Raw genomic sequence first — 26,603 nt, 5'->3', positions numbered from 1 at the left:
TTTACGGAGTCCTATATTGAAAAATTAAAAAATAGATTTTGTAGAACTGTGTCAGTTATATAGGTCACCGTTGCAATAAGAGCTACACACGTTTAAAGTAGAGCTGTTACTTATGAGATACCCGGATACCCGGGTTACCCGTGAGATATCTGGATAAACAAAAATTCCTCGGGTACCCGGATATTCGGGGAAACAAAAATTATCCGAGTACCCGGGTATCTCATGGATAGACTGCGGATCTTTATGCAAAATAAAACTCGTTTACATCGACTGCAAGAAGCAGAAGACATTTTACGATTACTTATTTTCTTAAACGATTTTGATAAAATTAATATTTCAACGTTCTTATATTCTTTCAATTTCTTTATTGTTTTGAACCAGGGATTGAAAACTGTTGATATAGTATAATATTAGAGATGGTCAAAATTGCAGTTTTTACGAGTTTCAGCCTATAACTGAAACAAATCTAAGGATTTTTGCCAGTTTCAATACCTGTAGTTTTTTCCCGTATTTACCAATTTTTATAATTGATAATCGACACAGATTTACAAAACGTATTTTTTAAATTTTCGATATTGGTCCACGCAAAAAAGTTGTAAACACCAACTTTTATTATTTTCTTTGCAATTCCGATCAGTTGCAATTTTTCAAAATTTCTTTTTCACGTCATGCAGTAAATAAATTGTTCTAACTTCTCAAAAAAATCCAAGTCGTATATATATGATCTGATATTAAAAATGTTCTCGTCCTTTTAAAAGTGTTCGAGTATGACTGTGGTCCGCTGTATGTTGGTCTAGAAATCGGAAACACTTAAGCTGGTGGACTGAAGGAGCCGGTTTTTCGGGGTTTCGAGGGTAAACGTAATCTCGGCTAAACCCTGTACACGCAGAAATCAATGCCAAGATGCCATCATCGAGCGTTTCGTAATTTAAACAACCGCTAAGAATGGATTCTCTGTCGTGCGTTCGTCGGCCTTTGTCGGTCGCGTTGTCGCCGACGCATCTCTCGCTTTATTTGGCCGAGGTACTCGGCTCGTTCTAATGATCGGAGTATCAAGATTGTTGGGAGGTGGTGCGGAGAAGATAGTCTTCCACCGCTGCAGACATTCTGGCGACAGGGATTTACCGACTGGGTCGCCGACGTGGCTCGCCATCATCCTCTCGTCGTCGTTGTGTCGTCGTCGTCGCCATTCGTCCTCGTTACTGATTTTACTATGAAAATTCTTGGCAGCCACCATTATTCAGCGAATCTATTGTGATCGACTCGAAAAGGTCATGGAAAGAAATTTAAAAACAATGCGCTTCTATTTACCCCGTTCAAGGTCGACTCGATTCACGAGTTTCTTGGTCGCTCGTGATCGGTAGTTCTCTGGCGCGCGACGATATGCATAATAACTCCTCTTTGTTGCGCCTATGATCCTTCCAACTCTAAAGGAAAGAGAATATGAGCGTCAGTACGTTTGCTTGTCGATCGTAACAGTATCCAAAACAATCGTCGAATAATTCTAGAGAAATTTTATCGTAACAGATTGCCATGGCATAACGATATCGGTGAAAGATTGAAAGGCACACGGAAACCTCCACTCGGATTTCCCAATTACCTCTCACCTTGGCTTTGCGCGATGTGTTTTCCAGCGTTCTCGCGCGAGGATGCCAAAGATGAGATCACACGCGTATATAAGCAGAGCTTCCGAGTAAATCTGTTGTAATCTTCGCCCTTGTTACTCGCGCCTCGACGTTCGGAAAATTGCTCAACGCGTGCTACACCTGACCAGTGACGCCAGACAAGGGGAGGCAGCACGAATTCAGGAGAAAAAGAGACCCCCTCTTTGCCAGTATCGGGCACATGCCCATCACGTGACCGGGCCGCGGCGGAAGCGTGGGGAGTAGCGTCGTAGAAGGGGAAGGTAGAGTGGGGACACTAGTTTTGATCTGGCGACACTGCACGTGATTGTACCTGACTCATTCGATGTCCCACCTATGGTTATAATTGAGTTGTCGTTCTTGTAATGACGGTTCTCTTTGTGACGCGATGCGCACACGAAATAAAAAAGTCGTATTAATTTATGTGCGCTCATAAATAAATGCTTGATTACGTAATTTCGACTCTGCCCAGTTTAGCGTTGAAAGCGAAAAAAGAAGGTCTTGTTGAAGATCCATCGGATCGGATCTTTTTGTTATCTTTTGCATGCTCGCGAACGCTATAAATGCGTCAAGCTCCGCGGTCTATTTATAAGAAGAGCGTTAGAGTGCAGACAGTATTTGCGAGCGAATATTCCGCGTGCGTGTTGCACGTGTCGGGAGTGATCAACCCGACGAAACTTTTTCATTTTTCTCGAATGAAGGTGGACGCCGTGCCACGCGTTTAAGGGAGTCTTCTGGTCTAGAACCTTGAAACAATCGCCGTTTATATTTTGCATATTCTTAGAGCATATTCGTTCCACAAGTGTTGCGACCCCCTCATCAGAAGTTAAAAGACACACTGATACTGGTGTGTTCTCTGATCAATTGCAAAATTAATAATCGAATAACATTCGCAGAATGCTTCGAGCCAATTTATTTTCCATTGGAGCTGCCCCGAAAAGCTATATACCACACATTCCATTTTTAAAAACTGCTTAAGATCTCGGAAAATATACACTTCAGATGTGATCTCCAGGCACGATATCTTCCTCCCCACACATTTGTTTGTAACTGTATGAATAACAAGGTTATTACTTTTATACACACTATAACAGGAATTAACCCTTAGCAGTCGAGGGGTAACTCGGAGAGAGTCACCACTAAAAATTACTGTACCATTATTCACAATATTGTTTACATTATTAAATATGTTGGTATCTGATCAATAGACTGCGGATCTTATGCATTCATGACAAAAATGGGTATTTGTAATGTAAAGTAGTGGACATTTTAAAAATATTTAACGACATCATCGTATTAGTTTCAGCTTAACAGGATAATTAAAAGAAGAATACAATTTTTATTTGACTCCTGTGTCCTGCAGTCAATGCAAACATTTTTTATTTTGCATAAAGATCCGCAGCCTGCTAATCAATTACTACACATATGAAATAAAATGAAAAAATCCTATACAATGGAATTATTCTAGGCTGAAAGAAATGTTTCATTTTTAAGTTGAAATAGCTGCGACTGCAGAAGGTTAAATGGGGTGTTTCGTAATTGTAAGTGTATGTGTGTACAATTTTGAAGTATATTCCGATTTCAAAAAATTACATTGTCTAGCCTAAACAGTAGTAAATACGTGCGCAGAAACTCGATACAAAATGGTCGTATAGATTTCGTCGGAAAAATGTCCAAACAAGTCCTGGACGCTTTAGACCAGAAGAGACCCCATTGAAACGGAGCTGAAGCCGATCGAACAATCTGTTTCCGGGAGGCATCACCGTCTTTCTTCGCGTTGCAAAACACCCGCAATGCGATCCCGCGGCGCATCTGTATTCGAGAGGGGACCGGCCGTAGGTTCGCGTGGAATTCTGACTCGGATGCTCCGCTCGTTTCAACGATAATTGATGTCGAGCACGTGCTCTGAGCGATTGTCACGTGGTCGTGCGCGGATCGCCACTCGCAATCGACCGTTTCCCGCGATTTGTCCGAGAATCGCGTGATTCGCTCGCGCAGATTTATCGCCGGCTCTCGTAACGGTGGAGATTGGGGAGGATTCAAACATTTCCTAAGGTAAAGTTGTTCTTAAACGAAGCCAAACAAAAATTATTTCATCCGCGGACCATTCGTACAGCTATGAGTCAAGAATGGTGTCCTTTAGCCCGATCATGTGAAGGTCCCAATTAGGCGAAAAGAAGTGGGGCTCTTCGATTAGGGTTAGAGGTATGCGGATGTCCGAGATATCGGACTCGGTCGGACTGCTTCATGGTGTTAAACTGCCCGAAATTGTTGGTCTGGGTCCGAAATCGCAATTGTATCGAACTGCCCGACACTATCGGACCGTCCAACAGTATCGGACTTTATTTAATATTTAATAACGTAATCGTACGCGAACGATTTAATTTATTTTAGAAAATTGACGCTTTCGCTGAACAGATAGTAAGAAAAATGGATGTCAAAGTTTGGTCAAACAATTCTGTCACTCACACATGATTGACGTGGCAATCAAAGTGTTGGAAAAAAAATTGTCGTAAGTGTTAACGGAATAATTTCAGGAAATATTACCGTGAAACTGACGTTCGCGCAATTATCGTTCCGAGTAAAAATTAATCAAATTTTTTAGACATACATACATCGTCAGCCACTGCTGTGATTAATGTTAACGTTTCGTTCGCGTGCATGTCGGAAAAATTACAGGAAAATTGTGAAACTGGAGTGTTATTGCACGGTTCTCGAGGTCTGGATGTCAGATCCGCGCAATAGGTTTAATTCGTGAGGATCGCGATAACTAATTAACCCAATAGCTTGGTGTGCTTCTCAGAAAACGGTTGCGGCCAATATTTCTTGATCTTCCTCTGCGAAAATATTCGAAGTATTTCAAGCGTTCCGCGAGGATCGATCGAAATCGCGCATAATAGATCGCGCTTGGACAAGCAAATCTTTCCTCAATATTTTCCATGTGTCTAATCTTATCATCTTGTCGTATCGTGGGAATTCTTTTATACAACGGAAAATAATCCGGCCGATGAATAAAACAAGCTTCCTCAGAGGCACGTGTTGGTTTTGCAATATCGCGGCTCTCTATGTAACAACACGAATTCCGTTTAAAGACGCCTGTTAGCATTAACGATGCGAATAAAAGGAAAATATTTATGTGAGAATTTTGTTGGCAGAATGTTCATCGAGTTTTTTATAGCTCTCGGCCGCGACGAATTCAAGTGCTCCTCGCGTTTATGGCGTGGAACATTGGCAACAGCCAGACTCGGTGTTCTCTGAAAAATTTGCGTCACACGTTTCCGGTACTTTTCCAGCTTCCAGGCCGTGGAAAGTTCCCTTCTTTATTGCCTCCAGTATCGCTCGCGTGCAGCAGCATCCTCGCGCGCGCACGTATTGCATTCGATGTGCAGAACCTTTTTGCAGGATGTATTCCGTGGCTCGAGTTTCATCAACCTTACACCACGAAATACATCTATGAAATGGACATTTTCGCGATCGAATGAGTCGCGAAGAACTGGCACGGTCTTTCACCCCAGGTGACAAATAGGGCTTATGTAACCAACCAAAATGTACAGTGGGTGTACAAAGTATTCGTACACCTTTGAAAAACTAATAACTTTTTTATAATTGTACCAAACGACAAGCATTGGTTTACGAAATGATACGCAAAATAGATCTTACAAAAATTATAATTTACAAGGTTACATGCAAAAATAAAAAAGTCAATTTTTTAAACTTTTTTATTTGGCCCCTTAATGAAAATTTAAAGTATATGTTTTGTAGATCTATGTTAGTTATACACGTGCTGAAAATTTCATCGAAATCGATTAACATACACACGAGTTACAAGCGGCTAAAAATGGTAAAAATCGTAGTTTTACACGACTTTCGATCAATTTCTGTTTAAAAAAAATTCACAGGATCGTACATCTTTCGATGCGTGTCGTTTTCTTTTCTGCGCCAACAAAACATATATTTTAAATTTTCCACATTAAGGGCCCAAATAAAAAAGTTTTAGAAAATGCCCTTTTTTATTTTTGCCTGTAACCTTGTAAATTATAATAATTTTTGGAAAAATTTTTTGTGCGTATCATTTCGTAAACCAATGCTTCTAATTGATTATATAAAATTAGGTCGTTTGATACAATTATAAAAATGTTATGTATTTGTTTTTAAAAGGTGTACGAATACTTTGTACACCGACTATAGATTATTTAGAATCTCTTGTATTTAACATATTTGCACAAATTCTCATTATAACACTAAACCTACCACTGCCTGTCAAATGACCGGTTTTGTATTTTTCATCTTACAATTATTGAAATGATGAAGTTGCTTACATGGAAATTGATTCGATAAATTTCTTTATCCAAACACAGATTGTAATAAAAAATTGCATAAAATCTAAATAAATAGAATAGGTTTGGTGTTAAGACTATAACTTGATATTATTAACGAGCAAAGAATGGACATTCAGAGAAATTTTGTAATATCTTTAGAGGAATATTAACAAGTTGTTGAAAGACATCCAGTAAATGGGTAACCGGTTTGCTAGTCAAGATTAAATGTTACTCTTTCGGTAAATTGCACTTTCTGCCATCGCTCCGCTATATTTGAGTAACTCCGTTCTTTCCTCATTTGATAAATCAGTTTTTATTTCCGCTAACGAGTATCAAGTAAATTGACCACTACAACGTCCCATAGTGCTCATGTTCGGAAAGGCTGTTGCGTCGACATCAACTCGTGAAATATGATTTTCAAATATCAGGGAATTTCGATGCTTTAAATGCTTTTCATTTGTAGATGTAAAAAATAGTCGGGCACATTTTGTAAAAGATCCTTCCAAATCAATGGGATTTAGTACAGAGAGATGTTAACAGTTACTATTAACACTAGAACTACCGAGCACTAAACGTAATTGGCATACATTGCCTTGTAATAATGACAAAATTGCATTTGTTTAGATTTTGTACCAGTTTTGTTTAAATATGTACTTCAATAGAGTAGTGTTGACTAAAAAACTTTCTCAGAGAAAGTCACCACGGGTCTGTCCAGAGACAATTATCCGCCAGGGATACTATTCTTTGACTGTTGCCAAACGTAGAAAAGGACAGCGGAGCTCGAGAGGCCTCGGACGCCGAGAAATGTAAACATAACTAATCCAATAACAAGTCTTCTTTATTTTTCATTTTTAGCGATGGGACTTTGACCAAAATATTCGTGGCATTTTTCTAATGAAAATGATACCAAATATGATATAATTCCAATTATATTTACTTGTGTAGTGAACGATGAAAGTTTTCGACGCAAAAAAAAGACAGCGTATAGGAAAGAAAGTGCTCGAAACTTTCATCGTTCATTAAACAAGTAAATATTATTGGAACTATATCATATTTGGTACCATTTTCATTAGAAAAATGCCACGAATATGTTGGTGAAAGTTCCATAAAAAGTAATGAAGAATAAAGAAGTTTTGTCATTGGATTAGTGTGGTCACACCGATATAGCCGAGCCGTATGATATCATACTTCTGCAGGAGTGGGGATAGTTTTGGGGCAAGGGTCGGCCAGACATTTGGGACATTTATCGATAAAATACTGTATTTCTAATAGAAGAAATCAGGAGCAAGTCATTTTAATTCATCCAGTAGTTCTAGTGTCAATTATTTGATAAAAAAAATGTGCTTTATCTACAGTGTGTCGCCTAAGTTTATTCAAAGATTTGCTCCGTAGGTACGGAAGTGTCCAATGAGTTTCTCGTGAGTAACCGATGCATCCGGAAGTACCACGTTAATTCAAACCAGAAAGAGAAATGTTCTCGTGGTCGATGAGTTGGATAATTAATTCACAAGCTAACACGAATTAATGAGACACTCACCTGATGACACCAATATAGTATGACCAGCGTGGAAAGTCGTCTGCGGCTTGTCGAAGGAACACTTTAATTGCTGGCAAATTGCTTTCGAGTGATGCCAAAAAATTCCGTCGGAAATAACGTCGGATAACTCATACTCGTTGCCAATTAAAGCGGACGGAATCACTTCGGTGGCATTGGGCGTTACGTCGGACAAGAAGCTTTCGTCTGACACTCGATCATAAAAGAACACGGAATAATAATTGAATCATTACGAACGGGAGAGCACACATTTTTATCACAGAGTGATGCCGTTACGGTAACTGCGAGATCATTTAGTTGCGTATCTGGTACTTATGGTCGCATAATATTTGCGTGGAACACTAATCAATTATTTGTATTACATATCTAAAATGCGAGTACTCGCGTTTAGAATGCTATAAATTAACTCGTCAAAATTTGTTTCGTTCGTTATGGATACCATTAGGTTTTATGCGAACTTCAGGCAACTTTGGGAAGAAGGGCCTATGTCAGGTTCTTCGAATTTTAAAGGAGGGCAATTTTGGGAAGAGACTGAAAACTGAAAGACTTTTTAACGGTTTGTTTCATTAAATGTTAAAGCAACATAAGATCCTAATTGTGCTTCTATCAAATTTGGAAAACCTGACATAGACACTTCTTCTAGACACCCATTCAATTATTTTGGCAAGCTAAAATAATTCACAATTAAATCATGTAAATCGTACACACATAGTGCATTAATAGTCTTTTGGGGGTCATGTATACGTCTTTCATAGTGAAAGGGTTTAAAGACTGTACTTCGGACTCGTGCATATTACTAGAGGAGCTGTGCAGGCTCGAGGACTCCACTCGTCTTTAGGGATTGCAACATCAAACGAGATGGAGTGTTGCTAAGCTTTGAATGTTATCGCACATCGAGCTAAAAACATACAGTAGGACCTCGATTAACCGGCTTGATCGGGGGACAAACAGCCCGGATAAATTAAGGCCCGATGGATCATCGGGACCCGAGGAAATAATTGAAATGTACATTATGCAGGGTGTCTCAGCTGAAGGAGACCACCTAAATATCTCCTTTATTTTTAACGGCACAAGAAATATGTATGGCATAAATTAAATGGTATCGAAGGAGGAATAACATAGAAGAACAATTTATTTTGTCCGGTTATTTTTTCCAGTTTTCTCAAGGTCATTGTTATTTTTTGACGATCTTGTTTTAATGACTTAAGCATATTCAAATGTTCTTTTTCAGCCGCCATAAGATGGAATAAAAAAATTGTTTTCCCGATAAAAAATAACGATGACCCTGAAAAAAGGTCTTCTATGATATTCCTCCTTCGATACCATTTAAATTACCATTTAAATTAATGTCATTAAAAATAAAGGAGATATTTAGGTGACCTCCTTCAGCTGAGACACCCTGTGTTCCAAAATAAATTTTGTATTTTTGAAAATTTCTCTTCATAATACATATAATCATTAGATTGCGGATTTTATGCATTTATGACAAAAACGGCCACGTACAATTCAAAGCAGTGGACATATCACAAATATTCAAGGACATCAATGTCTTATTTTCAGCTTAACAGGATGATTAAAAGAAGAATACAATTTTTATTTTGGCTCCTGTGTCCTGCAATCAATGCGTACATTTGTTATTTTGCATGAATTATAATCGGGATCCAGTTGACCGTGGTCCTGCTATATAGAAAACGATTTAAACATCGGAGTTTCAAATTGATTAATCGGTGGCCCACACAAGGGTCAACTAACGGGAAGGGAAAGCGATTTGTGTGTGCACGATGCGGCGACCTTCGGGCACGACCTTCGCACGTATGTATTTTATGCAAACGTCCGAGAACGGAAAGTTACGGGCCGACAATGGAAGATTTCGCGAAGAAGCGACGTGTCCCTTTGTTTGCCCTGGAGAGTTTGATCCTTCTCACGGCGGAGAAAGGAAACGCGAAGAGGTTTGCCCGACGCCGAGCAAACGCGGTCCCGCGCACGCCCCGTTCAGATGCTTAAGGTAGGTCGGAGGTTACCTCAAACGCGGGCTCATTACTATCACAGGAACGCGCGACGTCAGTGGGCGTCAGCCTTGAATCAGCTGTTTGCTTTCAATGTTGACCAGTATGTATTCATGCAACGTCTGTTCTCGAAAGCCTGTCTGCTTGGTTGGCGCGCGCGTGTTTCGTTCTACGCTCGGACTTCCTAGAAACTAGAGTCAGAGTTGGACAGTAGGTTATTATCTACTTTTTGTAATTGATTACGAAAAGTAATCATGAAAAGTGATAATTCATTATCACCTTATATATCGAATCAAACTCGTGATGAAGATTTCAAACAGAATCTACTAAATACGTACGTTATAAATAGACTGCGGATTTTTTTAGACCCTGCATAAAAAACAGTAAAAGATTCGAAACATTTGAGAATATTGTAATGTCGTTTTTAATGCAATCAAGTCATTAAGGGATGAAGTCAATTTTTATTTTACTCCTGCTTCCCACAATCAATGCAGAACATTTTTATTTTGCACAAAGATTTCGTTGTTGCCGATGTACAGGGTGAATGTTGTACAATGGATTTCTACAGGGTGGATTCTACACGAGAAAATAGCTTCGTTTCCGAGAAAATCGAATTTGAAAATGCAGCTAATACGCAAGTTATTCGATAAGAATCGTCTGACGCGTCTGATCATGATCAACCAATTATTAAAGCACACGAACCGGACGGATCTTCAATCTCGATTTTCTCGAAAACAGAGTCAAAACCGAGAAAGAATTATTCGTTTGTACCGTCAATACTGAAATACCCTGTATAGGCATTGGAGAATACATTATAAAAGGATTGTCGCAATTTTGTTACATTGCAACCGTGATTTCAGTATACAAATAATGTGTTAATGGAACAAAAATGGAAAAGATAAGATGTATGATATTACACACTCTTCCAACCATCTTGCATTTCTTCGACCCTAACCCTCGGTACACTCAATATAATATTAGTTCGAAACTATGATGCCTGTAATTATTTGATTAATGAACCAGGCTTGCGCTCAGAGGTTCATTACCGAATGAATGAGTCACTCGTATGCTTAACGGTTGATTAATCCTGACTGAATTATTCGGACGGCTTCTAACTTTCTCGCTTAATTTCGTGTAACGAAGTCGCGAGTTCTACTTTAGGGAAACGATGTCGAGATACTCCGCGATGGTTGATTACCGCGAAGACAATTAGAGCCGGGAACAATATCAATTTGTTCGTGTGAACGATTCATTAAAAGTCACCCGGAGCGAGAGGCGTGGCCTCGGGAAAACTTGATATTCGATCCTAGTCCTCCGGAGCTGCCGGAGATCTTCAAATTATTACCCGCGGCTCGGTTACCGGTGCATTGACCTTTATCGATTTCACTTTCAGAGCCACTTCCGCACCGGGAGGGGAACGATAATAGATAGAAAGTTTAGGGTCACCGCGTGCATCTAGGAGGTGCCGCGCGTGTTAGGTTCCTGAAATCGATTTTAATATGTATCACCCTGTGTGCAACACACGTCCGCTCGTATTATTTTTGTCGATGAGTGTACAGTCGCGTGGCCGCGCGCCTCGCCGTTCGACGACGAGGATTGGATCGTTAACAGGTTTTAGCGGGAAAGAGAATCGGTTACGTCATATACAGTGTCTTCCAAAAATATCAGACCACGGAACCTCTTATTCACCGATTTATTTATGAACCTGTTCGCCCCGATCCTTGCGTCTTCGGCAACATTTCGGCCGGTCATCTGTTGTACTCCAATTGTTCGAAAGATAAAGCTATATCAGCTACTGTATGTATAGTTATCGAATGACGTTGCTGTAAAACAAACTTGGGATTTAGGCAACTATGTAATTAGCCTACTATAGACAGTGAAACGAATATTCGGGCGCTCTAGACGATAACTTTTTAATATTGTATTGAAGCTAGAGCAATTGGTTTACTACAGGATGTGAAAAGAAATTTTCTCAAAAATTGTAGGAAAGATACTAAAAGTTGCATTGCACAACTTTTTTATGTGGGCCTATATTGAAAATTTTATTATTTATAATTAAATGCACTGAGAAAGTTTTGAAAAACGACAGGCATTGAAGAATCCTTAGATTTATAGCAGTTAGAGGCCGAAAGTCGTGAAAATCTGCAATTTTTACCATCTTTAAACATTTGTAGCTCATCGCAACGTCGACCGATTTTGACGAAATTTTCAGAATATGTTTGATTCGCGCAGATCTACAAAACGTATATTTTAAATTTTCAATATAGGGGCCCACATAAAAAAGTTGCATAATGCAACTTTTAGTATTTTTTCTACAATTCCGATCAATTGCAATTTTTGAAAAAATTTCTTTTCACATCCTGTAGTAAACTAATAGCTCTAGCTTCCCAGAAAAGTTCAAATCGTATAGTACAATATTAAAAAAGGTATCGTCTTTTTTAATTCGTTTCACTGTAGATACACGACAAATTAGGAAAATAGTGTAAGTCCAGAAACTAAAAAAAATTTCTCCGAATTTCCCAGAAGTATAGTGCACGAAAAATATAATTTGTTCCCGAATATTTTTCATGCTGACTGTCAATTTAAAACATTTCTAAGACAATTTCGTAACGGTCGTAGAAATTGATTGTACCATCATCGCATTGTCTTCGATTGATTTTGTTACGGAAATTCTGATCGATCTCACGTGTTCATTGAAGTTAGAAAGTAGTCTTGTTAGCAGTAGTTCTCATGAATTTTTCCTCAGGCTCTGTACGAAATGGTCACGTCTTCTCCAAAGTGCAAAATAAACAAGTGTCAATCGAATGGGTTAATCTGTTTTCATGCTTAATTCTTTCAGCGATCGTAGCATGATACGTACTTCTTATTTACACGCTAGACCATGATGCTTGACTTTCTGCATCGGAAACATTTTTACGAATTCAAACGTAGAAATGCTTTTTCCTCGATTGGCTCTTTTATGAATTAACCCTCGGACAACGGACGATTTTTTACCACGTTTTTATTAGCTTGCTTTCTTGTTTGTTTATTTGTCTGTTTGTCTGTTCGGTGGAAAATTTTGCAATTGATTTATAGCTATATAGTTGGCAATGCTTAGGACCAATTAATAATTTTTAAAAATTTACTTTCGACGATTTCTCGCGTAGACACATTAGTCTTTCCGATATCCTCAATGAAACAGCTATTCAGTTAGTTTAATTTGCCACGAATTGAGTACTTAAATGACGATTTCGATGTTCCCGGTGAAAATAGACTCCAGCACAGTATACGGAGGGTTAACCCCTTGCCCTGCAACAGGGAGTTCCACCTTTTAGCTCGTGTAATAAATATGTATGCTATTAATCTCCTTTAAACCGTAATGAAATTCTATTTCGGTTTTGTTAATGTACAGTTAGTGCAGAACATGTAGGCGTACAATAGATATAAATTTCTTCCTTACTTAGGAAATTACGAACTACTAAAAAAGTTCTAATCACTGAAACCGTAAAATAAATCGTAGGGCAAGGAGTTAATTGGATATTCCATGTAAATTTTATACTCGTATACCGCCTGTTTAATTCTACTGCTAGATACTGTCCCGAAGTTTTCTTCGTATGAAAACGTACAACAACTCGAACCACAAGTTTCTGTCGGTCGCTGTCTCTATTTTTATTTTCACGTTTTTCCATTTTTATCAGTGTCTCGAGCAGCCAAGTTCTGCGAATCAATATGCAGCTGCTATGGCAGTGGCAGCGCAGGAATGGGGAAAAGCATCGTCGATAATTCCGAGAGATAGACCTATTGCTCTTGTCCCGGGTGCATTATCGTCGCAGGTATTGTCCTTATTGTTGTTGACCTAGTTTCTCCGAATGTTTTCCATAATTGTTGTCACTGGTAAGATTTCGATGTCGTATTCTAAAGGCTTCGCGAAGAATGGGATACTTTGTTGAATAGATTTCGTGGCTGGAGATTCAGCGATTGTGCCTGTTTACCTCATTGCGAAGCTTACTCTTGATAATTAAATATCGTCGCTTGATAATTATTCATCGATAACCGTGAGTCAACGGGTCCGATGAAATGTACTCGATCGAACCAAGTGAAAAGAAAATTGTATTACGCTGTTTCACAGTTACGTTTTGATGCAAGAGTAAACGAATTAATTTCGAGAAACGAATAATTGAATTCACCGTTGGTTTAATTGAATGCTAGATCAGGAGACGAATTTTGAAAAATGATTATTTTCGCGAACGTGGCTTCATTGGCAGTAAAAAAACTTCTTAAAAACCACGCTTATATTAAAATGCACTAAAAAGGAGAAAATAATTTTTTTTAGACATTAGTGACTATAAATAAAAGCGTGGAGCGCTAAACTATATTGACGTAATCTTCGTGGGCGCTCCACGCTCGTATTTATAGTCACTAATGGCCAAACAAAATTATTTTCTCCTTTTTAGTGCATTTTAATATAAGCGTGGTTTTTAAAAAGTTTTTTTTAATATATTTAAATGGAATCTTTTTTAAATGGAACGCAAGATATAGTAATACTGGTATGAAATAGTAAGATATATATAGAAACGCAAGATATGGAAATACGCGAGATAGAATGAGGGGATGACTCCGAGAGACGACGTCTCTTGATAGAGTCCGAAATTCTTCGAAATGGAACTGAATGAACGGAAAACCACACTGATTAAGCTCTTTCGGTGCGAAATGGGTCAGTGAAGTTGGGAATTCAGTGTTGCTAGATGGTACGGGAAAACTCGCGCATGCGCGGCGAATCCAGGAACGTATGTGCGTTCTACAGTCCGTAGCTTGTGAGGCAAGTTTTCTTTAGAGCGGTCTTAAACTTTTGTCCGTTACTGTATATATACAATTAGAATATATTTATATATTACATGTACATACACATCAAATTTTAATATAACATACGCATGTTAAACGTTATGTTTGAAAATCGAGAAGAAAAGATTGTGCGAAGCTATGCGGGGCAACCAAGGTGCCCGATTTCGTACTTCAGTGATGCTGGAATCGTCGCGCATGCGCGAGTTTTCCCGTACCATCTAGCAACACTGGTTGGGATCAGTCCGAGTGGGAACGCGTAGTGGAGTAGGGAGCGCTGACGCGCGGAGTGGGGATCGTTGAACGCGATGACGTTACTACCGAGTGTCCGCGACGAGGTGTGACGGTTAATATATTTTTCTTTTCTCCTGAACGCACAGTTTTTTTAAAAATTTGTTTTTTAATATTGCATTGTCATCCAGTTCTGAGCTATGTTTAAAGTTTCAAGTCTCTTGCTGATCGGGAAGTGGTTTAAGATTCGATTACAAGATTTGACGCATACAACTACAACAACGACAACTCGGCAAGTCAATATAAGCGTGCTAATAATAAAAGGAGTGCGAAGTATTTCTCAGACGTTTTCAAGGAACAGAAACCTTTCACTTCTTTCGTGTGTTTACGGCCATTAGAGTTACCGGTGCTCTCAGCATTATTGTTATTGTTGCTCGCGCGTCGCGTAAAGTCGACTGCTTTTACAAAGCTGTTATTTTTCTTCTGCGGCCGATAAAAGTCCACGGTGAATTTCCTGGCGACTGTTTCTCGATAAGCGAGAGCTACGGTATACATGGTGGCCGATAAATCATGGTACAAGTGGACCGATGAGGTTTAACAGCTTAGTATGACTGAACAATCTAGCAGAACTTATCTGTACCACTAATCTCTGTTTTTTTCAAATAAGCCGATACGAAAACCAGCTCGATCAACATAGTAACTCTGGAACTGCTGTCGAGCACTTGCACCTGCAGAGCGAAAATGTTGACAACTCTCGCAATACAGAAAATTCTTTGTAAACAGCTTTCGAAAGGAAGATTATTCTTGAGAACTACTTAAACCTTCTAGCAGAAGACACATGTAAGAAACTCGAGGGATCAGAGACAGAGCTCGCTTTGGGCATCGTAAACTTCATGGTTTGACCTGGAAGGTATTATTGCACTCGATCGCACACAGCAAAGACTTTCTTGAAACGTTTACAGTCGTTGGTCTCGGCATAAGGGATGATCTCCAGCGTACAAACAGGAATACATCCTTTTAAGTTAGAGGTTCCTATCCCAGCTGTAGGAAATGGATCCGGATCTTAATCTGTGTAATATTTAATACGTAGGCATCTGTGGCAATCCTATTTCGATACGAGTAACATTACACAACCCAACTTGTTCCTTACTTTTTACCACGTTTTTATTAGCTCGCTTTCTTGTTTGTTTGTTTGTTCGGTGGCAAATTTTGCAATTGATTTTAAACTAATAACTTTCTGATGAGCTAGAGACTTGAAATCGGTTACATGGCTCAGAACTGGATCACAATGCATTATTGAAAAAAAAATTTTTTTTAAAAGTCTATGTTCTATGAAACGGCCAAAACAATTACACATCAGGTTTTCAAGGATTGCTGCACTGCGCTGGCAGGAAAATATCGAAACTCAAATGGTTTTGGACGGCACCGAATTAGTTTCTGTATTTAATAGAATCGGATCCTGAATTATAGGGCCCCAAGGAAAAGGGGATCGATCTGGTGACATTCGAACTCTTTAACTTTGATGTACACCGATTGGCTAACTGGACCTTGGGCACTATAGCTATAATGTCCTTCTAGCTATTCCTGGTCTTCTAACGCTTTTTAAAGGTGTATGGAGTTCCGACTTAGTTAGCAGTATCAAATCAGCATGTACATATTTAGTTGCGAATCGCTGAAGCGACATTTCTAAAGAATTTCTTGAAATCGTTAATTTCTTAGCCCTTCGTGGTTCAAAGTGTATAAGAACTCGTTACAACATCGTATAAGTCAATTATGTTCCCGTGTATTGCAACTCTTATGTACATGGATATGCGACATGATCGAGTTCAACAGCTGAATTCGCTCACTGGACAAAAAGACAATCTTACACGTCTCTGGGGACACACTGTAGATATCCGTGAGACATAAGTACATGTTTCATACATTGAAACTTACAAATGCAAAGCCGCCGAACGCTATCGTCGCCCACTCCAGTTAAAGTCAAGAGGTCGTTGCAACCCTTAAGAAGATTTATGGAGTTCCTTCTGTTCGAACTTTTACGAGGAACGTGTAATAACACGAGGATGCCGAACTTTTAGCTTTCTCTTTCGGCTAGAAACAGGTGTGCGTAACTGATACCACCGTTCTTAACACTGGATTTTCGAAATAGAGATTACGTACAAGGAAAATTGACTTTTTGAAAGTTCTGAACCAGACTGCAAATGAGTCTGTAGAAGCTTTTTCACTTGTCTGCCATCATAAATATATGCATAGTTATTAGGTTGGCAACTAAATTCGTGACCTTTTGTTTCGTATTTTTTTTTTATTGTATCTTTACAATCTCATTCAGTGACCATTCCTTTTGAACTGTATATCATTGGAAAGCTCTGAATTTTTCGATTACTTTGATATAAACTACTCGTGCTTAAAAAATACATATAAATGACTTTGTTTGAGAGAATGTGGAGGGCGCGAACTTAGTTGCCAACCTAATATTAATGTTCTAAAAAAATTCTGTCATTCTTCTAACGGTTATAAGATTTCATAAATTATTTTCCTATAGCGCTGAGTGAGGTCCGATGCTCTTTCCGGTCTCGTTACTTTACGAGCCAACAAAGTTCAGCTCCGGATTTGTTCGGATTGAAGTTTTATAGCTAATTTAGCATTCACGTACCGGCTAGCCGCAGTTGTACGCTCGGCTTCGCTTTGTGAGGTTCTTTTATGGAACTAACTACATTAGCGGCACTCGAACGTTCAGGTTTTCCTTTACATACGATCAATTCCCTTCGACCAGTTTTCTGCAATCGTTTTTAATCGAAGAGTGGAATTAAAATAGCCTGCGAGTGCCAAAATGAAAATACCGAGGAAAATCCAGGTAAAACTTGTGAGATCGTCCCGTAACCAACTCAAAACTAGTGACCAATCGTCAGGGAACTTTCAGCCTGATTTCATTTCATGAAAAGCAATTTTAGAAAAAATGGCACTTAAAGTCTTCATTAATTCCAGTCTTTAATTAATTCTTGTCGCACAGCTGACGATAGAGTCAGGAATTAATTAATTCGATCCGACCACGGAGGGGAACGTTGTTTGTGCATTCGAATAAAGGGCAAACCGGTCAATCTTGCAATAACAAAGGACCTTGTCTGTCTGTTTTGCGGCTGTTTGCAGGAAAAAAGAATTTTTGAAAAAGTGGCACTTACAGCCTTCTTTAAAGGGGTAGACTCGTTTCCATTGCAAGAGTGTGGGATACGCCATCTCATTTCTCGATAATGCAACGATGGGGGTTTTTCAGTAGTCAAAAGCGCTAGATAAAAGATCGATCTAGGCCGCGGGCGCCCTCAAAAGTCCTATTTTTACGTTTATCCCATGTTAGCATTATCGAGAAATGAGAACGTGCATTTCGCACCCTTGCAATCCTGGAAAAACGAGTCTATCCCCTTTAATTCCAGTTTTCAGTTCATTCTTGCTGCACAGCTGATAGAGTCAAGAATTAATTTGTACAGCTAGCAACAGATTCGGTGATGTTGATTCGTTCTTCTCCGGGGAGAACGTTGTTTCTACAATCAAATAAAAGACAAACCGGTCAATCTCGCAATTTCAAAGGGCCGTGTCTCTCGGTTTCGCGGCTGTTTGCAGGAAAGAACGAATTAGACGGTCGGGGCGTGACTTTCATTTCAGTCTCCGGGTTGACTCTCGATGCGGATCGTCGTCGCATGTGTACATAGATCGTCACGTGTCCCCGATCGGTCCACGAGCCCCAATAGAGCTTTACGTCACTCTCTAGCACGCGGTAAACAAGTAATCGCGAGACGGGTCTGGCACGCGGCCAAAGACACGCGTATGTTCCCCCGGCGATATCTGTCCACTCGTATCGCCGTCACTTAACTTCTGTCAAGATTGTATTAAACGACCCGGCCGGTCTACTCGCCCGTTTCCGGTAAAATTCATCGCGCCCCGGTGAAATCATTCGCGCGTAACTTTTCATCTCTAGCCGTCGCATCGCGTCGCGTCGCGTAGGTGGAAAGGACAATGTGCAAGGCGTCAAATAGACACTTGCCAAGCGGCACCTATTGATGGAGATATGTACGCGTGTTTCCTCTTTTTCCCTTTCTTCACCGGCTCGTTTGACAGCCGGCTGCGTCGCTGAAAAAAAATTTCCTGGACTGTTTCCCTTTGATCTAACGCTGTCGCTAAGTATTTGTTCATTCTCGTTCGTTTCGCTGTAATTCTCATTGTCTGGCCCAGAGTGGACAGATTAAGACTTGTGTCCCCACTCTACCTTCCCCTTCTACGGCGCTACTCCGCCGCGGTCCGGTCACGTGTTGCGTTTCTTTCCCTCAATTCGTGCTCCCTCCCCTCATCTGGCGACTCTGATCTAGCCGTATGCTAGTCGCATTTGTATTTAATATACTCGCGTACACATATTGAGGAAAAATTAAATAATCTTGCGAAAATATTCTTCCAATATAGCGTTTAATGATATTTGAAGAAGAGAGATCTGAACAACCTTCCGGTCACTGGGTGAAACTGTTACATTTTGCATTCTGATGGACGAATGACGGATAATAGTGCATAATGGCACTTATCTTATCGGATTTGTCGGTCTATTCGTTATCTGTTACGCGATAGATAAAATTATTCCAATGTAAACTGTCGAAAATAAACGGAGACTCGAGCATTCGTTCGAGTCAGTTGCAATGTGACCGTGGCTTTTCGAGCACGCGAATGTGCAATAAATGAACAAGTTCGAGGGAAATTTGTTATTTCGATAATGGCGCCGTTAATAGCTGAAACACGTAAGTTCTTCTTTGATCGTCGTAAAGTAGTGTCCGCAGCACCTACAAAATGATATGGAAATAAATACAAATTGGATACGAAGAACGTAATGAATGTTCTATTTTCGGTACTAGATTGATTACAACATGTGACGATTAGTCGTGTACGTAGAACGTTCGTAATACAGAGTTAGACGGGCAGCGAAAGTGGGAGATTATCAGTAGACTGCGGACTTTTTGAATTGATAACAAAAATGAATAGAACAAATCGAAAATCATAAAGCCATTAGAAGAATTTAAAAAATACATTGACCTGGGCAATTTTTATTTTCCATAGAAATCCGCAGTCTAAATCGTTACTAAAAATCCAAATCAAACCGTGAGTTTTGTTTACGTAGGACTTTTGTGGTCAGCAGTTCGCGTCGGTGAATGTATTAAATGATTGTGTAAATATTTGCCGTCGGGTAATTCCTCCGGACAAAGGAAGAGTTAAAGCATTTCACGCACGAATATTTCTTGTACGTCCGTGTGGGTGTTCTGCTTTGAACGTGAACGCCTTTTGTATCTTCGCGGAACAGACGATGTTGTTAGTGAGCGTACCTGTTGCTCCTTTGACAGTAAAAGTCAAAATGGCCGATCGTTTTACGACGAAAGTATATCGATTTGTCCGATATATGTATTTTTCACAGCGATTTTAATCTAGATCAATGCTGGGCACGGTCGCACAAACATTGTCAAAGTTCATTAACTTAACCTTAAGCACGATAATGCTTCCTCAATGAGTTATCAATTTGGCGATTGCAATTCGAAAACAACGTCTTCGTAGATATTCTTCTATGCGAACTAAATAAACATTCGCGTTTGTTCGGCATCCGATCATAAATAGTTTCTGACGCAGGCGTGACACGCTGAATACAAAATAGATAATAAAAAACAATAATGGAATTATTTGTCCAAGTCACACATTTTCCACTTTGAGGTACAAATCTTCCGTTTAGAATTAAATGAATCTTTTTTACAAACTGAATACAAATTGGGCAATAGAAAACAATAATGGAATTATTTGTCCAAGTCACACATTTTCCACTTTAAGGTACAAATCTTCCGTTTAGAATTAAATGAATCTTTTTTACAAACTGAATACAAATTGGGCAATAGAAAATAATAATGGAATTATTTGTCCAAGTCACACATTTCCACTTTAAGGTACAAATCTTCCGTTTAGAATTAAATGAATCTTTTTTACAAACTGAATACAAATTGGGCAATAGAAAATAATAATGGAATTATTTGTCCAAGTCACACATTTCCACTTTAAGGTACAAATTTTCCGTTTAGAATTACATGAATCTTTTTTCAAGCTGAATACAAAATGGGCAATAGAAAACAATAATGGAATTATTTGTCCAAGTCACACATTTCCACTTTAAGGTACAAATCTTCCGTTTAGAATTAAATGAATCTTTTTTACAAACTGAATACAAAATGGGCAATAGATAATAATAATGGAATTATTTGTCGAAGTCACACATTTTCCACTTTAAGGTACAAATTTCCGTTTAGAATTAAATGAATCTTTTTTCAAGCTGAATACAAAATGGGCAATAGATAATAATAATGGAATTATTTGTCCAAGTCACACATTTTCCACTTTAAGGTCCAAATTTCCGTTTAGAATTAAATGAATCTTTTTTCAAGCTGAATACAAAATGGGCAATAGAAAATAATAGTAGAATTATTTGTCCAGGTCACACATTTTCCACTTTGAGGTACAAATTCTCCGTTTTGAATCAAATGAATCTTTTTTTCACGCTGAATACAAAATGGGCGATAGAATTTTTGCTCAAATCACGAATTTTCCACTTCGATCTTCTTTTTCATCGCACCTGGACAATTGATCAAACCGGTTATTGTCTTTGTATGATCCCACAGTAATTTTTCCAGATTGTCGCGATTGTCTTTTAAGCCGCCGAGATGAGTTACATGCCGTTCGTGTCGGGCATTAGAAAAGATCGACTCGCGGGTGTGTAATGTATATCTAGGGAAACTCGCTATACAGACAAACGTTTCCACGGTTACGAAATAGAGGGCGTACTTACCGCAATGCGCCAGTGACGTGTTCACGTATGCAACAAGGCGTTCCTCGCTTCTTGAAAAACGCAGGTGATGAGCAAGACACGCTCAAAATTTTTGGAACGAGCTCAACTGTCCCGGAATCGAAATATTTTATCGCGGGGAGAAATACGGTCCTCGCAAATCAATCCTGCGGACTCGCCACGAATGCCAGTCCTCGTGGATTGTTTGCTCTGATTTGATCCGGAAGAAAAATGTATTTTTCGATCTACTCCGCGCAGGAGGAGGTTACTCGTTAATCGTTACGAAGAGACCGTAAATTTCTTTTTTTATTTAACCCCTTGTCCTACAATATCGTGTCAGACTCGTGATGAAGATTCTGAACAGAGTCTAATAATTTCCTTTAAATCGAGATGAAATTCTATTTCGGTTTTGTAAATGTACAGTTATTGGAGAACATGTAGGCATACAATAGATATAAATTTTCTCCTTTTCTAGGAAATTACGAACCACAAATAAAGTTCTAATCACTGAAACTGTAAAATAAATCGTAGATTTCCCGGATCAAAAATGGTTTAGCTAAAAATCTGAGGATTTGTACGTAGGCTAATATGATAGTGCTTAAGCCAAGAAAAATAATATTTTTAGTCGTTTGTAATAGATTAAACTGTACAAGAAGATTAGAGTTACATATGACTAGACTGCGGATTTTATGCATTTATAACAAAAAGGGTAAGTCCAATTTAAAAAAGTTTACAGGTTAAGAGTATTTAGAAACTCCAATGTATTATTTTCAACCCTCTAAAATTATAAATAAAAGGAAAGAACTTTTTCTTTGGCTCCTGTTCCTTAAAATTGATGGAGAAAATTTTTATTTTGCATAAAGATCCTCAGCCTACATATGACCTGTCTACAAAGGTAAACCTCGTGCGTTGCATCACGGAAATACTTTCAGTATATTTAGATGCATGTGTGTAGAATCAGAACAATTCTTTAATCTGCTATAAGTATGAATTTTGCTGTCACTATGGCGTTTGAAACAGCACTGAAACAAATGGTTTTAATTTCGCGCACCTCCACTTTCATAAATAAACATACCTATATTACGAACAAACAAATTATTATAAAGTTGTTACATCCGTTACGATGAACCTTGCGTTGACTTCTGACGAAGCACATTCATTCGCAAAAACTCTCAAGAAATGTTTATTTATTCCACTAATAAGACACGAGGAGAGGTCTGCGAGGAGGAACACGGTGAGGGTCGGTCGAAAGTGCATAAATGTGAACATTGGGGGAAAGTACGAAGACAAACGAGACCACTGACTTGCGAGCACATTATTGGCGCTAATTAATCGATTGGCAAGTGTTATTTTTATTTGTTTCTTTTTTGGTGCTCCACTTATCCCCGGCCTGATTGCGCATCGTGCCGCGTGGCTACTAAAAAAGTTCGCGTTTCACGTCGAGAGAATCGCGAAAGTGTCTTGGACGAATCGTTCTGCTGCGTCTTGAGACTGTCCAAGGAACGGCGACACGATCGTGCAATGAATAGTGAAGCAGTCACCTTCTACCCATCGTTAACTGTCCCGAAGGAGATCATTCATTCGCGGGAAAAGGAACTTCTTTCACGTGTTACGCGCCGGGTGACCTTGAGTCACGAACACTGTTCACGAGAAGTGTTTTCTGCACGAAGATATGAACGTTCGTCTCCTGTTAAAGTTCCATTTCTTGACGTGCAAAGACGTCATGCGTTTCTTATGCCAATGTACACATTCAAGCCGAATATTGCTAAATATTAGTGGGTAATATTACCAACAACGTGTTTACCATTATTCCAAGAATACATTCGTTTCAATACGAAATATCATTGTGTATAATAATAATATCAGTAGCGCGTTATAACTAGTCGGGGCCTTGGGCAAAGTAGAATTTCGGGGCCCCTAACCGCAACTAAATAACTTTATGAGAAGAACATAGAATTTGGATCTTGGATCTTTGTTTATGTTTGGGGCCCCTATTTCCTTGGGGCACCGGGCATTTGCCCAAGTTGTCCATAGGGTAACGCGTCACTGAATAATACTCATTTTATATGATAACTAACCAACCACCGCGGCGCCTCGTCGCTTCGCAACTCTGTGTTTTTGCGTGACAGAACTATTTTATATAATAGAAAAGAAAAAGATAGCTTGATTTAGTAATAATAATAAATTATAGGATTTATTATTCGCTCACCAACCCCCGTGGCGCGGCGCACAGTGGGACCTTTCGTCCAAATCGGAGACAAAATCAAAGAACTTTCGATAGAAATGAGGTAGAGCGATGAAAATTTTTTTAAATTAAAGCTGAAACTTTGCAGAATATGGGAAAAATAGGGAGATTATGGTAAGAACGTTGTTTAACGTTGAGAAAATTCGTTAAACTTGCACAATTTCAAGAAAATTGTGGTTTTTCCAATACCACGCGCGGCAAATTTTTTTTTTGAACATGCTGTACTTCATTTCCCGTAGATTTTTTCACGATGATTTCAAATCTGGTCTCAAAATTTTTCTACGACCTCAGGATATTGCAAAAACGATTTCTTGAAATTCTACATGTTTAACGAATTTTCTCAAGATTAAAAACCGTTCGTACAGTAACCTCCCTATTTTTTCCATATTCTGCAAAGTTTCAGCTTTAATTAAAAAAAAAATTTCATCGTTCTACCTCATTTCTATGGAAAGTTCTTTGATTTTGTCTCCGATTTGGACGAAAGGTCCCACTGTGCGGCGTCTCGCGGCTTCGCCACTGGGAGTTTTTGCGTGACAGAACTATTTTATATGTATAATAGAACGAGAAAGATGGCTAAAGGTTGATGAAGCCTGTTAATAAAAGAGACCTGGTTTTTCAGATACCTCGATGGAGAGTGCCGGTGGTGACAAGCAGAACGAGTCGGACGAGTGTGATGTGATCGGGAATAATCAGCACGTGAGCAAGATGACTGGCCAGGAGGACACGAACGCGAAGATCGGCAAGGGTCTCTGCAAAGAGGAGTCCCTGAAGAACCTGAAGAATCTGGAGAACATTGGCCAGAATGACGAGAACGTTACGAACAAATTGTCCAAGTCCAGGTCGAACGATGACGAGGACGAGGAGGAACGGGACGAGGACGAGTGTAAGGGATCCGACGAGGAGACCAAGGAAGAGAAAACCGACGGGAAGAAAGAGGAGGAGTCGTCCAGCAGTACCACATCCACCAGCACTTCCGACGACGAATCTGAAACCAGTTCGGACGATAAGACCGAGGCGTCAAAGACCGAGCAGACCAAGACAGTCGAACCGGAAACCAAAAAGGAGGATCAGACCAAGAACGATGACACTACAGATGACAGCGACATCGAGGATGACTTGATCTCCGCTATCAATTACAACACCATTACCTCGCTGGCCGCGCTCAAGGACATGCTACAGTCCTCCGGGGAGAACTCGGACGGTGTGGACAGTTTCTTTCATCATTACTTTCTGTCGCACGTGAACAGGCTGCCCTCCAGAAACCAAACACATAGTCCTTATCCTTGGGGTAGGAGACTGTCCGAGTGCAGGGAGGAAGACGAGTACGAGACTGAGGAAGGTAAGTGACTTACCCGACTTCTCTTCTCTCTTATATATCATCCCCTACTTATTCGTAAACCGTTCTATCACAACGGACAAATCATTCAGTTAGGACAGATCATACTGTTTGTAGCGATTACATAGTATTTTATCTTTGGCGTCGCACTTCTATCCCCACCATCACGACCAGTCGAGCTGACAAGAGTGAAGACAAAAGAACCTTCTTCATTGCTTCCGGCGGCTCTAGCGACGCTATGTAGAAGACACACGGTGCTCCCTTGTTAACGTCCCGGGTTTTCAGACACTCAACAGCATTGCTTCTTGACTCTAGCTTCAGGACTTCGTCGAATCGTGGGACAATGCTAATCCAATGACAAAACATTTTGTATTTGTACTGAGTTTTTCACATATTCGTTGCCAGCTGATCCGAAAGTCCAGAAGTCCACTCGAGTATCTTTCTGTGTTGTTTACAGTATCTCTTCCATCGATTTTATCAGAAGAGTATTTCTTCATCGTATTTCTTAATATTATTCTGCTGTTTGTCACAGCATGATTTATTCATCCGACAGATTCTTTATCGATATCTTCCTACTATTTCTATACATACATAGATAACTTTCGAAGTTCGATTCCGTGTGTCCATACCGGTTCAGCTATACTTTTAAACATCTTTTGATACTATACTTCCACTGTTCGGACGCCACTCACGAGCTCCTACTTTATGGATTGACATTTACTTGGAAAGTTGTTGGCTCACTGATATTCGAAGCTGCTTCCTGACTTGTAAATATTTCTCTCTCGTGGTTTGTCCTTCTATGCTCTTCTAACAAATTTCAATTTAGGAATAATCATTGTCGAACTTTCGAAATTCTGTTTCATTTAGCTTGAATTTTTGCAGCCCTCCACCCATTAGTTTGGGGCTGGCAATGGCGTCCGGATAAAGGTAAAGTCCCACTTTTTTTTTTTAACAATTTATATATGGTTATTGTGGGTTTCTCTTGATTCTATTCGACATTTGTCAAACTGTGCGTTCTTATAATGTTAATGTGCTCTTCGATTGTTTTGTGTAGTCCGGAGGTATTTGCAAAAGGCGATCTGCATTGAAAAGAAAAGAAGGTTAATCAGTTTATTCCATTCTGATCGCGACGTATTCCGCTTGTTATTCGCAGCTCATTCGAATACGAATTAATTAATCAAGTGCCGAGCCTTTCCCAGAGCTCATCATTGTTTATGAATGATAAATTACCAGATAAATATTATTGCTCACGAGGAAGTTGCTAGAAACGTCAGCCGAGTACATACTACCCGTAGATTCGCATATTCTGAACGTTGACAAAAGTGTCACGTATTAACGATACAAACTCGTTCATTGAAATTCAATTATTGTCGTCGACTCTCTGTACTGTAACGTACTGGATCATGCTGGATCGGTTAAGCTTTTTATTACGTAAAATGATCGACAGCGTTCTGTAATGGTATCGGGTTTTTGCAGCAGCTTGCATCACGTCTTGCGAATATGGAAATTTGTTGTTGTCGGGATAAGTCTGCGTTACACGTTACTTGTGCAACAAAATTGTCAGGCGTGACCGTAGAAGTTCATGAAGTATGTAATTGTA

At 39.4% G+C, this 26,603-nt stretch overlaps 1 protein-coding gene across 4 annotated transcripts in view; it reads left to right on the top strand.

The window, feature by feature from the left end:
- The window catches only part of Snf4agamma (SNF4/AMP-activated protein kinase gamma subunit), a 180,690-nt gene that overhangs the window by 11,223 nt on the left and 142,864 nt on the right, over window positions 1–26,603 (top strand). The window contains exons 1-3 of one of the 4 annotated variants that reach the window (XM_076439734.1): window positions 18,518–19,347; window positions 24,287–25,006; window positions 25,886–25,930. In XM_076439734.1, the coding sequence (XP_076295849.1) occupies window positions 19,323–19,347; window positions 24,287–25,006; window positions 25,886–25,930 (790 nt within the window). In that variant the 5' untranslated portion in view covers window positions 18,518–19,322. Of the gene's footprint in view, window positions 1–18,517; window positions 19,348–24,286; window positions 25,007–25,885; window positions 25,931–26,603 lie in introns of those variants that run through there. The other 3 variants (XM_076439726.1, XM_076439741.1, XM_076439748.1) reach the window with 3 other exon arrangements.

This window comes from Lasioglossum baleicum, chromosome 2 (genome assembly GCF_051020765.1).
Source record: "Lasioglossum baleicum chromosome 2, iyLasBale1, whole genome shotgun sequence".
Lineage (NCBI taxonomy): Eukaryota > Metazoa > Arthropoda > Insecta > Hymenoptera > Halictidae > Lasioglossum > Lasioglossum baleicum.
The sequence above is the reverse complement of the archived record's forward strand: the minus strand, read 5'-3'. Positions and strand labels throughout refer to the sequence as shown.